The sequence below is a fragment of the Siphateles boraxobius genome, unplaced genomic scaffold, assembly GCF_051911475.1.
Source record: "Siphateles boraxobius isolate OS27281-9 unplaced genomic scaffold, OSU_SipBor_1 20, whole genome shotgun sequence".
In the NCBI taxonomy this organism is placed as follows: domain Eukaryota; kingdom Metazoa; phylum Chordata; class Actinopteri; order Cypriniformes; family Leuciscidae; genus Siphateles; species Siphateles boraxobius.
Genome location: NW_027508811.1, coordinates 13,460,919 through 13,476,641, shown reverse-complemented (window position 1 = coordinate 13,476,641; position 15,723 = coordinate 13,460,919). Strand labels below are relative to the sequence as shown.

At 42.8% G+C, this 15,723-nt stretch overlaps 1 protein-coding gene across 11 annotated transcripts in view; it reads right to left on the bottom strand.

Moving 5' to 3' along the window:
• Nucleotides 1-454: 454 nt before the first annotated feature.
• kcnq5a (potassium voltage-gated channel, KQT-like subfamily, member 5a) overlaps nucleotides 455-15,723 on the bottom strand; it is a 150,253-nt gene continuing 134,984 nt past the window's right edge. For 6 of the 11 annotated variants that reach the window (XM_077236955.1, XM_077236951.1, XM_077236954.1 and 3 more), the window contains 6 exons: nucleotides 7,269-7,377; nucleotides 6,075-6,206; nucleotides 5,651-5,761; nucleotides 4,381-4,488; nucleotides 2,696-2,825; nucleotides 455-2,007 (listed from right to left, as the gene is read on the bottom strand). In XM_077236955.1, coding sequence (XP_077093070.1) covers nucleotides 964-2,007; nucleotides 2,696-2,825; nucleotides 4,381-4,488; nucleotides 5,651-5,761; nucleotides 6,075-6,206; nucleotides 7,269-7,377 — 1,634 coding nt within the window. In that variant the 3' untranslated portion in view covers nucleotides 455-963. The remainder of the gene's footprint in view (nucleotides 2,008-2,695; nucleotides 2,826-4,380; nucleotides 4,489-5,650; nucleotides 5,762-6,074; nucleotides 6,207-7,268; nucleotides 7,378-15,723) is intronic. The other 5 variants (XM_077236959.1, XM_077236960.1, XM_077236961.1 and 2 more) reach the window with 2 other exon arrangements.

The following is a 15,723-nucleotide window of genomic DNA, read 5'->3' as shown; positions in this document are numbered from 1 at the left end:
GAAATAAAGACGTTATTTTTGTTTGTTTTTGCGCACAAAAAGTATTCTCGTCGCTTGATAAACTTAAGATTGAGCCACAGTAGTCACTTGGACTATTTTAACGATGTCTTAAATAACTTTTCGAGGCCGTCAAGTTTCAATCCTTTTGAAGCCTATGGAGGAGTGATCCAGCTCTCAGATTTCATCAAAAATATCTTTATTCGTGTTCCGAAGATGAACGAAGGTCTTACGGTGTTGGAACAACATGAGGGTGAGTAAATACTGACAAAATTTTCATTTTTGGGTAAACTATCCCTTTAAGTGTAGAAAAACTCAGAAGCGAAGACCAGGAGACTTGGGTAAGATTTTGGACGAAGCAGACTACAGCAAATAAAGAATCCTGCTCAAAAGATACCCCCAAGTCTCCTGGTTTTCGCTTCTGAGTTTTTACACTTAAGAAGAAAAAGTTTACAACACAGGTAACAGATTTTGATTTTATTGTAAGCTGCTGTGCTTTATTGCTCACACCTCTAAGTAAATAATACAACTGTCAGGTTTAATGTAGCCTTAGTAGGTGATTTTTTCCACACTAACTTGTACTGTTTGTCATGTGGCTATACTATTGAAACCGTGAGTACTGTATATTAATGTTTACCAATTAGCCCCATTCACTTCCATTGTAAGTTCCTCACTATTATGCCACAAATGCTGTCGATTGAGTTTAACATATATTAACCCAGAATATTTCATGTTTTTCCCCAACAGTTTCTCATTAATATAAAATCTCCTTTTTGACAAATTGTCCATGCAATGATATGTACGTATAAACAAAAACGTATGAACATCATGTCTTTTTGTGTGAAAATTAGAAAACATATAGAGCGTACATGACGCTCCATTTCCTTTGGAAAAGAAGAACATGAGGGATATTAGGTTGAGTCCAGTCTCCACAGTGAGGTTCCTGTGCTCTGGGTTTTTTTCGAGTCATACTTGAGGCAAGTTTTGGGACTCGAGACTATCTCTTGATCCAGCCTGGCTGGGAGACGGCCCACTGGCTCCTGTCCGTAGCAGCTCAGAAGAGAAGGTTGTATCGAGGAGGTCGCGGCTGCCCTCTGTGGTGTCCAACTCTTTGTCATTGATGAACAGCTCTGTATCGCCCCAGTCAGCCAGCGGATCGCGGTCGCTGGACTCATTGTTGCTGCTGCCGCTGCTCCGAGTGGACAGGCTGGGATTGCAGTCTGCAGCAGTCGGTAGCATGAGGTTCTGAGCGGAAAGAGACTTACCGAGCCCACGCTCAACCTGTAGCGAGGCTGCTGCTGTGGAAGACATGAGCTTTAGAGGATCAATGTCAAGGCTCAAGTGTCTTCTCCACGACCCATCTTCCTTGGAGTTGCGCTCGGGCTTGTCTCGTAGCTGTACCGTGCTTTGAGTACTCTCAGCCTCCCTGTCCGACTCAACATCGGTGTGGGTACTCACAAGGCAATTGCTCAGACTCTCTGCCCGGCTCTCCAGTAGCGTCTCTGGGATAAGGCTGGTAGGCCGGCCTTGAGGCATTGGTACCATAGGGGGGAGCTGAAGGGTCGTTGAAGTCGAATGGATTGTCGGGACCGGCCTGGTCAGCTCACTGAATCGCTGGTGACTTCTGGAAAGGTTGTTGGGGGTGAGAATGGGAGGAGGGGACACTGGGTAGAAACTGTCCGGGCTGGAGGGTTGGTTGTTGAGAAGAGGAGAGGTTGAGTAGGAGGAGGCAGAATGTGGGTAACCAGTACCCAAGTTGAGTTCACTGGGGGCCAGAGCAAGATGCAGACCACTGTGTAGGTTACTGCTGCCTGAATGAGACACGCCGCTGCCAGTAAGCTGGGAGGATGACGACAAATCCTTGCTATGGATGGAGCTTTGGTAGTCGGAGGTCTGATCCAGCTCGAAAAGTGGAAAAGCTGACAGACCAAGCATCGAAGATGAGCCTTTCTGCAACACCTGCCGGTATATATCCAGCAATGAGTCCAGCTTTGACTCAATGGACTGGACCTGTATTATAGAAGAAATAAGAAATCACATTGAATGTTTCTGAATTTTATGCTTAATTATCATAAATGAGTGCATGTACACAACTGTTCAAATGTTTGGGGTTTGTATAATTTTTGTTTGTTTGTTTTTGAAAGCAGACTCTTATGTTCACCAAGGCTGCATATATTTGATTAGAAAAAACAATAATATTGCGAAATATTATTACAAATTAAAATAACTGTTTCTATGTTCATATATTTTAGAATGCAATTTATTTCTGTGATGCCAAAGCTGAATTTTCAGAAGCCATTTCTTCAGTCTTCAGTGTAACATTAAATCATGATAATATGTTTAATAGGCCTACTTCAGAAATCATGATAGTATGCTGATTTGGTGCCTAAGAAACATTTCTTATTTTATTATCAATGTTAAAAAGAATTGTGTTGCTTAATACTTTGTGGAAACCATGATAAAAATAATTCAGGATTCTTTGAATAAAAAGTTAAAAAGAACAAAAAATGTTTTAAATAAAAATCTTAACATTATTTATAAATAACTTTACAGTCACTTTTCATCAATTTAATGTATCCTTGCTGAATAAAAGTATTAATTTCTTTCACAAATTTTTTTACGAAATTAAGAAATAAAATCAGACCCCAAAGTTTTAAACGTAGTGTATTTTTCATTAGACCAAGTTAATATGGCTTACTTGTCTCTCTACTTTACAGACACGACCAAGCATGCTCATGTCATGCTCCAGGGACTCTCCTTCTGGGAGGATTTTCTCCCTGCCTTTCCGGTCTACTGAAATCTGGCCTTTTCCTAGTATCTGATCCACCCTATGAGAAAAAAAAGCGATTTTGAGCATCCGTGAGGATGTACACCTTTACACTTCTGTTCCTCAAGCTTGAGCATGGCACAGCACAGCAGGATAAGACTGGACTTTTGTTAGTGAAAAAAGAAGTTAGTGCATCACCATCATCTATTTTTTCTATGTTACAAAGGCAGTAAGAAAGAGATGCTGAATTTTTTTTTTTTTTTCTATATTATATAACTACAGTCAATTCAATTGAGAATTGGATTATTTACATTTTAAGTGTTTCTTGCTCTAAATGTAAGGATTGGCAGTATCTTAACCTATGGTTAAAATATTAAATTCAAAATGATACAGTAAATGATACTCCAGAGAACCACCTAGTGTGGAAGATTAATGTGCTAGTGAAATGTAGTTTATATTTTCAGGTGTAGTGTATGATTATCCAAGTGTTTCCATGCAGAAAGCAGACTATGTACACTATTTATTCACATTTCAGTATTTGACTTTCTGTTTTTGTGAAACTAATGCTTCCTCATCTCTCCAAGTATATCATGCAAGAGTAGTTTGCGTTAAACCAACATCAGTAGAGTGTGTGCTACACAATTTATAGTCATCTCCTTGATTGAAAACATATCACTATTTATTAATCACTTTGTAGTCCAATGATGAAGATTATGTTTAATACACCGAAAAGTAAAGAGGTTTGTAATCCCCATATATCAATGGTTCTCAACCAGGGGGCTGGAGCCCACAAGGGGGCTTCAGCAAACTTCCAAGGGTGCCTTAAATAATAGAGGTCTGTGCGGGACTGTTTTTTTTCCTCCCGCTACCGCCAGATTCTATTCCGCACGCATCCGCCCCCGCTTAAAATTCACTCTGTTTACCAGCTATCCGCTTACAATGATTTTCATCCCAACCCGACCGATCCCGCTAAATTTAGGCTATATCTCGTTTCCAGAATCTCACATTTAAATTTCCCCTACTGAAAGAGAGAGATTTGGTATAACAAATATAAAATGTAGGCTATACAAAAAATGTTAGCTGGCTATATTTTATTTTTATTCGTCTTGTCAAGATACAAAATTCTTTTAACATTTTACAGTCAAGACAGTAGAAAAAATGTCAGAGAAAAAAGAAAAATATGAATGAACTAAAATCATTGGCTTATAGGCCTATCTTTTACAAAATGAAATCACTTTTTTTGAAGAACTATTTAACATCCATGCAAGAAAAAAATGTCATGACGACCGTTTCAGTGTCTCTCGACCAAAAACTGACCAGAGGCAGAAACTTAATGCTCTCTCCTAAGGTGCAGTCGAATATCGTTGTGGACAAAGAGGGGACCTTGCAGTCAAAAAGGTTGAGAACCTCTGCCATTTAGATACATTGTGGATACTGCTTTTGTTTACAGGGGAATATATGTGTAGGTATTTTCAGTTCTAATAACATCTGGAAATAAACCCCTTGAATAGTTTTAGTTAAATACATCATCAGCATTGGACCCAATGTACACTATGAACTGATTGAGGTAAGTATAGCCCCATGACTAGTCCCCAAGCCTTCTACAGGCCTCTGACCCAGCATGCTTCTTCTTGCTTTGTCTGTAATACAATTGTAGAGAGGGAGAGGAAAGGTTCCTGGCTTTGGTGCTGAGTGTCTGATGTGGACCCATGGCTGTGGCAAGTCTAAATGAGAAAACATACGGGGGTCAAGTACATCTTTAAGATTGTGCCATCAAGGAAAGGAAGGAAAGGAGGAGAGAGAAGGTCGAGGAGAAGGAGCTTATGGCACCAAGGCAAAATACTACTGATCTCATATACATGCAGACCACATCTCAGAAACATATGAATGCCAATCAAACCAAAGGTCTCAATAATCTAGTTTAAATTCTGTTAACTGTTGCGTCAAAGTCAGCGTTTCAAAGTCAATCACTGAGGTTTCAACAATTTAAGACTAAATGTCCGTTAGAGATGGTTGTTCAAATCAGAGTGGTTGATTAGACACCTGCTGATTCACAATATTAAAGAATAACTACATTTTATTAAGCTACTCTTTGATTAGCAGGTCATTCCATGCCGGGCGAAATGTTTTACAAACTGTACAAAAACTAAGCTTTAGAGATACAAACCCAAATGGTAGGGAAAGCCAGGAGAAATCAATCTAAAAGTTAGTCCAATACACAGGCACATTTGTTCTAACACCATGCACTGCATAACAGTTATGCTGGTTTAGCTTTGGCCAACCTTGTTAAAACAGGAGAGAGTTCTGCATGATGAAAAACAGAGGAATCAAGGATTTGTAGGACAGAGCAAACAGCTTGAGGCTTTGGGTCCGTGACGCATCACAAATCTAATGCGCAAAAATATATATTGTAAAAAAAATAATAATAATAATAAAAACATAATTATATATTATATATATTCAAATAAATGTTTTCTATTTTGATACATTTTAAAATATACATCACAAGAATAAGTTAAATATTTATTCCTGTGATGTGTGTTCAGTTTGTATGTATTACTGACACTAAACTTTTGAACAGTAGTGCATTTATTTTTCTTATTCAGTATTTTTGTCTTGTTTTGCATTAAACATCTAAACATCATTAAATAATATTGCATAACAACATGTTTTCAGACGATATATATTACATTTTATTTTGTTATAGGCGTAAATGTAATTATTTTTACATTTATTTTTATATATTGTTTATCTCTGTGATGTTCATGTCCAGAAGGTAATGGTCACTAAGAATTTAGACACACAGCCTCAGCAAATGACTCATGTCTGGATGTTTCAGAGTTACATGTAAAAGGGTTTAGGATTGGGGATTGTGGGTCGGCTGACCCTGGGGCAGAGTGTTTCCTCTTGGCCTGACTGTAATACAAGTGCAGGGAAGGAGAAGAAAAGGTCTTGGCTTTGGTTCTCAAGGTCTGTGGACCCACAATGGTGTCTAACCTGAATGGGAGAGCGCAGACAGGGAGATAAGACAGACATGGATATGTAGATGTAGAAAGTATGCATAAGAAAACAAAGTTGTTTAACTATTTTCTGTACGGTTCAGCTCAATAATAGCTTTCTTTGAATAAGTCTTTGTACTTACTGGATTTGTTAATGTGTATTGTGCAAGTGAGAGATTTATGCAATAAATTAAAATAATAATAATTAAAAAAAAAAAGTTACATAAATGTTATGAATGAATTTATAACTTTCAGCCACATGTTGAAGTTGAACATATTTTTGCCATACAAAAAGGGCTGGTTTGTCTCACCTAGTCTGGAGACTCTTGATACGGCATAACATATCCAGGTGGCCAGCAGAGTATTGCTCAATCACATCTTTCACATCATACGGTCGCAGCGTCTCCTTAAACTTCTTCTTGGCCACATGGAATTTCATTATCCTGAAACAAGAAACAAGACTTTTGATGAGAAATTATATAACACCATACTGAAACACAGGCAAATGTATTAAAGGTATTGTAGGAATTAAAGGTGATATTTTATCTTTTCCCCCCATATTTTCTGTTACAAGATATATTTATTTCAGACGCAAAATAGTAAAAAAATAAATAAATAAAGACTTCAGTTGACTTCAATAAATACACCTTGATTTTTTTAAAGGTTTTATTTTTGTATAGCTTTATATTTAATATAAGAATAAAGCAAAAAGGTACAGAAAATTAACTTTAAAAATAAACTTTGTTCCAATTATGTATGCAGTTACTGTACATCTATAAACCATACGGTATATTTTGCATATAAAGTCAGCTCAACATAAAAAAAACCTCTTCGCAAATAAACAAGCCTGCAGGTTGTGTAAACTTGCTCATAACCACTAGAGGGCAGAAATCAGTCACGAATAGCAGCGCAGTTTCTGACCCAAAGAAAAATATAATCAGATATACCTCTGCTTTAAAAACACAGTTAATAATAATATTACTCAAGTAAGGCTCATGTTCGAGTAAAGCTATGTGTGATAGATGGCATTAGCTGTGTAAACACAGGTATTACCACAAGCACACAGAAACCCAAACCTATGCGTGACATTCTTCTGAGTGAAGATGGAACTGCAAATATTGACACAGAGGGGAACAAATTTCAGTGATCCGTCTCTATAACGTCTTACAGATTCAAGCCCCTGTCAGTTTTTCTTAATGTCAGATGAGCTGATGTGTAAGCAGAACTGACTGTGAGCATGTCTATCCGACACCCTGGGAAAGAGGAGTTGGAAAAATCTCAGCCATCCTAATAGTAAAGGGTGATGGAAGTGAAAGAAGAAGTCACCTAAAGCCACATCTGTGGCCTCGCCCAGCAGGAGAGAGACAGCAGTCATGGTCTAAACCTAATTTCTCCATCAACAGGGCAGGGAGGTCAAAATGAGTGCGTTTAACTCTGCAACCACAGTGTCAATTCTTCGAACTTTCTTTAGGGGAGAACAAAGCACTCTGGGAAATCAAACTAACCTGATGGCCCTGATTACGGCCTTTAGTGGGGCAGACAGATCTTCCACAGTCACATCACAATGGCAACCCTTCTCTTCAAAAGCATCATCCGGTCCAAGATTAGTGTCAGCTGTGTGTTTGAGAGAAAGGGAAAGAATGTAACTCACATCAAGAAGCAGATCCTCAAAAGGCTGAAAACAAAACTAGGCTGAAAAGTAGAGAAATCCAAGGGCAGATCAATACAGCTATGAATCAAAATTGCATTCAAATCAAATCTTTCCCTTGACCGAAACACACAGGCCACCCCACTCACCACAGAGCTGTACAGCATAAAAATGGGATAGAAGTATTGAAGTAATAAGCATTAAGCTGAAAGGCAAAAATTATTAGGGATGCACTTATAGGATTTTTTAGGCGATACTGATCCCAATTATAACAAACAACTACTGGCCGATTCCGATATAACTTTTGTAATTAAAATTGATTACTGTTTTGATTCTGTTTTAAATAAACAAAGTTTAAAAATGCATCCATTAAAGTATAGTAGCTAGTTCATTACTGCATCATCAAATTATCTTTATTGAACATGGATTGGGTCCATTTAAAAAACAGACAGCAGTGCAGCGGGAATATTAGGCTACTGTCACTCTATTAGTTGCACGGATCAAATATACTGATATACACAGGTGTGTTTTATTAATGGTTCACATTCACTAAAGCCACAACCAAATGTGTTTACTATACTCGTCAAGATGGGCATTTTGATAAAATTTTGTGTGAATTTTACCGTTCCAGGGCAAAAAGAAGCAAAAGAGAACTCAATTCAGTATTTGCATGCAGTCTGGCTTTCTGGGTGCACGCTATGGATGTGTGCGCACACAAAACTTCTCACACAGCAAGAACCAAATAGAGTTCCCTTTCAGTCGCTCACGTTCGACGTAGTCAACGTGTCGACTGATTGGGATCACGCTTAGGGAGCCTGTCATCTTTGAGTACTGTTAAAACGAGCCAATGCACATCGACGTGCGTGAAATGCATCCGCCCCTGCGCCGCGGGTATAAATACGAAAGTGGATGCACGCACCAGTTGTCTTTCGCTTCGGAGCCGATCGGTCTTCATGTTGATGTTTCTGAAGAGTGTTGTCATATTACAACGAGCGAGTGTGTCGGCACTTCTTCAGGAAGTCTCTCCCGGTGCTGGTGGTTCTACAGCACGAGTGCAGCGGTGGTCGCAAGCCTTCTGAGCTCTCAACTGCATCACAATTCTCTGTAAAAATTGTGTTTGTTTGTCTGACGGCTGGTTGAGGGCGAAGAAAGTGAGTGCTTCACTGGTACAGGCTGCTACATCCCTGTCAGTGTTGCCACGATCATTCCCCTTTGTGCTCCGGCACTGGTGAGAGTTTTTTCATTTCCTGAAAGAGCAACACGGGTGCGTTTGTGTCTTTTTCAAGATTTCATTCCACCCATGCATTTCTGGATGTGGTTGTTCTCTGTTCCTCTCTGACGGTCACAATTGCTACATCACGTGTTTGGGCTTACAACATGCTGAAGCATCTTTTGTGGATGGTTCATGTTCCCATTGCGGGAATATAACTGTCTCGGTGTTGAGATCGAGACTCGCCTTCGTCCGCGAAGCTGGAGTCCCCATTACCATGCCCCACCCCCGGGTGCCATGTGGGATGGGTGATCGGAGGATAGTGATAGATGTCTCGCCCGGTAACCATTCCCTGTGGGCTCCTCACTCCTCCATCACACCGCAGCCGGTGGAATTTCCTGTTGAATGTGCTGGTTCCTCTGTAATGGACCGATCAGCCGTTTCATTCGGGGTTCCCCTAGAGGACAGGATGTCGATAGCAGCATCGGAGGGTGAGCTGGCATTTGGAGAGGATGACTCGGCTGTGTTATCTCCCTCTGGGAGTATAACGTTGGCCGAGACGGTTCCAGAATTGTCAGCTGTGCTGAATTGGGCCGCCAAGGCTGCCGTGCTCGAGTGGAGTCCTCCACCGTGTCCCGTTCAGTCTCGGTTAGAGGATTGGTATCTCGGAGTGGGCCGCACTGGTTCTCAACTCGCCGCCCCAGTGCCTTTCTTTCCCGAAGTGCAAGGAGAGCTTACCAGGTTGTGGACGGCACTTTTCTCTGCCAGAAACTGCATGAATAGCTTTTCCCCCCTCACTACCTTTGATGGAGGAGTGGTGAAGGATTGCAGGGCTATGCCTCCAGTGGAGCGGTCTGTCATGACACAGGTACACAGCTAAGGGATGGAGGAGGATGCTCTTGGAGTTGATCACCAATCCACTCCCTCCCCCCGGGTGAGGGCCGGGTGGAGTCTTCGTTTTTGTGTGTGTCTGTTCCACCGCTGGCTCCCAAAAACCTGAGCGAGCGGTACCCACACTTCAAGGGAAGAGCAGATTTCTCTGTTGCTGGGCTCCAGGAGTGCAAGTCTGGTGGTGTGCGACCCTGTAAAGCCTTGCACCCCTCAGCCCCCTCTTGTTCGCCAGCACGGCAGCTGGATGCGGTTCGAGGACCCGGTCATTCGCCTTCTCACGCATCCCTGGCCGCCTTGTGGAGACAGGTAAGTGTTGTGCACCACACTCAGACCCTGCTTTGGGCCGCCTTTGGACCTTCAGGGCTGGGTCCCTGTCCTCTACCTTGCTGCCCAACCTCGGGTACGTCTGTGGTCCCCTGGCCCCTGGCCCGGTTCGTGGAAGCCAAAAATGCTTCCCAACCGGTCTAGATGGCCCCAAACTATACCATCAGACTCGGCTTGCGATTCCTTTTCACTCGGCTTCTGACCAAGCTCAGTGATATTCATCATACCTAGGTGTTGAGCAGATATGCTTCTAAGTCTAATGGTGAAGGACGTAATGCAGCCGGTCCCTCCAGCCGATATGAAGGCCGGCTTCTATAAACCCGTACTTAATTTTACCCTAGAGAGGTTTGTCATGACCATCTTGGTCCAGTGTTAGTTGAGACAGGCCCTTTTTCGAAAGCCTCCGTTCAATTTATTACACAGAGATGAATTTCCTAATGCTCCGTCCCCAAGATTGGTCTGCAGCGTTCGACCTGAGAGACATGAAAGAGTAAACTCATCCAAGGGCTGAGGATCTCTTTTCTAGTTTGGAGATGGATTCGGTCCACCACATCTCTGAAAAAGAGTATGTAGATGGTTAGTGCTGTATAGAAGTGAGAAAGAGTCCCACTGAATCTCTTCAGAGGCTCCTGGGGCATATGGTAGACGCAGCCGCTTGGCTTCCTCCATATGAAGACCGCTTCAGCACTGACTTTACGGCCAAATCCCGAGGTGGCTGTGGCAGAGCGGCACACTCAGTGTGAAAGCACCCTGGCCTGCAGTCAATCCCTCAGTCCGTAACAGACCTTTTGATTCTCCGGGTCAATGGCTCCTAGGACAAGTGTCCATCAATACCAGCTGAGGGGCCACGTACAAAGGGCATGCAGTAACGGAGGTCTGGGCGGCCCTCCAACTGCATTGGCATCCGTTGCCTCGAGTTGCTTCAGTTCACCTTGCTTTGAGACATGCTCAGCGAGAATGTACTGGTCTGAAAAGACAACATGGCGACCATTGAGCTATGTTCCCCTCGCATGTTGCAACTCACCCTCATGTTGCCACCTCCTCGGAGTCAGAAGCTTCTGAGGTCGCTTCATTCCACTTATTACTTCTGGCCTGCTCAATCGTGCCGCTGACGAGACTCACGACAGCCTCTGGCCAAGAGAGAGTGGGGACTCCATCTCCCAGGCGGTCCAGCTGTTTGGTACCACTTCGGGGCCGCACAGTTACATCTGTTGCCCCTCGGGACTCATCCCTCCGCCAGTTGTTTTTCTTCTGTCTGAGTGGACACCCCGGGACACAAAGACTCGGGGCACCCGCAGAAATGCGTTCCCCAGAGAGCCTTATGCACACAACTGTGCTAAAGTCAGAGAAGAGATGGAGCAGGTCTTGCTAGTTGCTCCTTATTGGCTCAACCAGACCTCTCCTCTCGACAGCCCTTCCTGACTCCTTCCTCGGAGTACATTCTCAGGGATAGGGCATGATGGCATCCACGTTTAGACCTTAGAGAGTTCCAGGTCTTGTTCTAAAAAGAACAGGAAGCGGAGGTTCGGGTTACTATCGCAAGAATTTTTATGCTGTAGAGACCATCACTTCTGTGAGAGCACGCTCTCAAAAAATGAGGCTTGCTCCCCCTTAGAAGTGGAACCTATTCGTTGAATTGAGTCTTCTCTCCGTGAGAAAATCCCGAAGGTGTTTGATCAATTCAGTGCTTTCTTTTCTGCTAATGGGTTGGAATGATGTTCCAAAATGTTGTTGCCTCAGCTTTGATGCACATCAGGATGCAGTGGATACAAATCCGTGAGAAGCATGACTTGATCGTCAGGTTCCTGAAGGCGATCAAGGAGACTGAATCGCTTTACCCTCTTGGGACTTATTTCTGGTGCTACTGCACTGCAGAGATCTCCCTTGAGCCCTGCAGGCAGTGAGTTAAAAATCCTGATTCTAGATAAACAGTTCTCCTGCTGGCTTGGTCTCTATCTAGAGGGTAGAGAATTGAAAGCATTTTCAGTCAACGAATCGTGCCTGGAATTCGGGCCAGCTAACTCTCAAGATATTTGAGACCCCGGCCTGGATATGTGCCCAAAGTTCCTACCTCTCCTATGGGACCAGGTGGTGAGCCTGCAAGCGCTGCCCCGGAGGAGCGCTGTCCGCTCCATTGTGGTTATACGTGCTCAGAATGCAAAGCCTGAACCGAAGACCATTAGAAGGGAAGACGGTTTACAAGCAGGGGTTGGCCCATTACATGTGGTTGCCTTCATTTTGGTGATTTCCTAAGGTGCACGTGCCCACCTGGGTGGTGAGCTCCTCCAAGTGAGTGTATTGCTCCCTCCTATGCGTTGACACAGAGTGCCTCGCTGAAGAGATGATAAATAGAGGTGGGGGCTAAGCGACACCTATCACCTTCGCTAGACAACTAGCCTATGTGTCGAACCGCTGCTTCCCATGGGCTTCCTTCACATGAAGCCAGTTTCACTGTAAGCCCGGTTCGAAGTGTCGGCTTGCCGCGCCATTCCCCTCCAATGGACTGGATACGTGCGCAATTCTTGCTCCAGTGAGTTCCTCTTATTAGCCGAAACCTGTCGAGTTCCTCCATACCCTTCAAAGCCGAAGCCAGGCCTTTCACTCATATGCACTGGTGAACCTGTGTTAGGCTGGGTCCATTTGTTGTGATCCCTACGGCAATCCCATATGTGTATTCTTCCACGGTACGGCTCCCTGCAGCGAGCCCGTGTCTTCCCTCAGCAGAACCTGCTCTGCCGTCACTGTCCGGTTGAGTCTTCCCCCGTCATACGCTGGAGCCACCCCAGAGATATTCCATATGTTGTACTGCCCGGTTGTCCCCCCAGTCCATATGTGTATTCTCCACATGTTACCTCCCTTAGGCAGGATGTGGCTTCCGCAGCGTATTCCTTTCAAATGAAAGAGGACGCTTTCCCAGTGGTCTTGTGGAACAGCAGTGACTTCCCTGGCCTAAGCCATGTCCCTTCTCCGCCTCAAATAATACGGAGGGATCAGAAGGCTTTTGTCTAGGCAGGGCCGGCTCTAGCCCTTTGGTTGCCCTAGGCGAAATAGATTTTTGCGCCAATCCAAAATTAAAAGCTCCAATCCATAATCATTGTGAAAATTGAACAAAAAAAATATTCAAACCTCTTTTAGTTACAGTGTCTGTCTTGATTACACTACTACATAATAATAGTTATAATATTAATCCCATGACAGTAATAATAGCCATAGGCTATATTGTAAAACAAATGCACTGAAAAATAAAGGAAACTTTCATAATTAGTTTTGTACAAATTTCTATACTTGAAAGTAAGCTATATACTTAGCGCCGCCAATTAAGCAAAACAAAACAAAACAAAACGAATGGGCTGCCAATGTACGAGTTTTATGGGCCGTTAAGACAAAAAATAAATAAAAAATATGAGATGTATCGGCCCAAAAAGCACGTCGGTCTCTCCTGGTAGTCCCGATGGCCAGTAAGCCTATAGCCTGTGCACAATACTAAGTAGGCCTACATTTATTTCGTTTGACACCTAGTGGCTGAGATGAGAAGACTTACCTCTATACTGGGCTTTCTTTTAATCTTGTTGCTTTCTCCGTTTTCGTCCCTGTGCACCAGAGGGTTTAGACCGATTCATGTTCGATCAACGCGCCAGCAGCTGAGCACTTGCCTAAAGTAACGCAACTTCTCCCGCCGCCGTTTAGAAACGATCGACAATAATCATCAATTCAATCTAATAACCAGGTTGACAAGTAATTAAACGTGGGGCTGAGGGGGCGCCTTATCTGATCATGTTTAATAAACATGTTTTTGTTTCGCTTGTCATTCTAATTCTGGGGTAAAGGGCGACACTAGAGCGCGCCCGCGCCCCCAACACATTTGTAGCCCTAGGCAACCGCCTAGTTCGCCTATAGCAATCGCCGGCCTTGTGTCTAGGCACTGGAAGGTGGCAGCACTAGTGGTGTTTTAATTGGGATCCCAAACAGTCGACACGTCGTCTACGTCGAATGTGAGCGACTGAAAGGGAACGTCTCGGTTACATATGTAACCCTCGTTCCCTGAAGGAGGGAACGGAGATGTAGCCCCGTCGCCACTATTGCTGGACCACCACTGACTCCAGGCCCGTTCGGCTCCTCAGCGAAAAACAACTGGTGTGTGCATCCACTTCAGTATTTATAGCCACGCCGCGGGGACGGGGTTTGTGATGCATTTCACACACGCCAATACGCATTGGCTCGTTTTAACAGTACTCGAAGATGACATGCTTTACTAAGCGACTATGTCTCCATTCTCTCCTTCAGGGAACGAGGGTTACATACGTAACCGAGAAGTTCTCCTTTGCATCTCCTTGCGCTTGAATATTTCAATTGGCAAGGCTTAAAAACATAAGCAAAGGGTAAACTTTCATGACGCCCTATAGGGAAAGTGACAGTTCCGACAGTTGTCCCGAGCATTATTCCCACTGGCACCTAGCAGTCCGTATTGTCGAGCCCTGCTATATTTTGTATAGGTTTCATTTTGTTTGGGCAAGTATTTAATTACTTTACCCAGAGAAAAAAACTTTAGATTATGAAACAGACATTATACATCTCATTGCCTTCACGCAGTTAATCAAAACTATCAGTATTAGTCTTTTGCATGCTATAGCCGATGGTTTTAAATTGATCTGTATATTGATATATACTGTGAATAAATGTACTTATTTTTTGTATCTTGAATCCAATGAAAGTCAAGTCGCTTAAGATAAAAGCATTTGCCAAAATGTGTAAATCAAAAACAAAAGGAAACAGATCACAGACAAAATATCTGGATATGATGCTTGTAGAATGAATGAATTCCTCCATTTAAACTGTGTGTGATGCCTGACCGCATCAGCACTTGTAGTACATGACACAGATAAATGATGCCTGGAAGAGAGATTGCTATCAAGATGTGAAAAATTGTGTTCCCCTTTGCTCCCCTGTCTTTTAGGCCATAATATGTGGTGGATCTGTAATATGTGTATAAGAATATGAAGCCAGTGTGTGGTAACTGCAGGTTTGAGATTCATTTTGGGGTGATTTTGATGGGTCTCACAAAGGGCTGAAACTAGTTTGCGGCTGACACTCAGATGCTACCTTTGCAAATTCTGCTGAATTGGGCTACTGTGGCGAGCAGGACGAGGGACATGAGAGAACGGCGCGAGGCTGGTGGCGTAAGTGATAATGAACATCACCTGTGAGACGCACCGGTCTCGCATCTCTCACAGAGGAGCGGAAGCATAAAAGGTGGAGCGACGACGCTGAAGATCGAGAGAGGAACAGGCCTGATTTTATGTTGTGTTTTGTTTTTGTTTTGTGTGGCCAGCAGTCGTCCGTGAGGGGCTGCTGGCTTATACTTTTGTTTTTGTATTTGTTTGTAAAACACGTAGGTGCAGTCTTGTAGAGTGACAAGTAGTGAACCATTCTTTAATAGACTGACAATTGCAGCTTTTCCAGCAACAAGCTAGTTTTTAAAACACTACATTTCTGTGTACAGTTCACATTTCTGTATTTTTATATCACAATGTTTGCTTACTCAGCTTTAATTAAATGTGCTCTTCTAAACCAGCATTTTATTTTGCTAAATAATCTATTTTCTAAATGCATGTTATTGATCTTATTGTGAACGGTACACCCATGTACACATTTAATTATTTTTTTGACCTCGTAATTTTTTATCAAAAACTCAATCTTCTGGTGAAAATGACAGACTTGACTGTTTACATGTTTTCCAGTACAAATATCTACACATAAGATACATTTACTTGAGAAGCAAAATGACTGAAGATATAAAGTGCTTTCTGAAAAATTTATTAACATTAAATAATTTGTTCTTGTTTTAAGCATAAACTCACAAAATTGCAATAATTTAAAATGTTTCCTT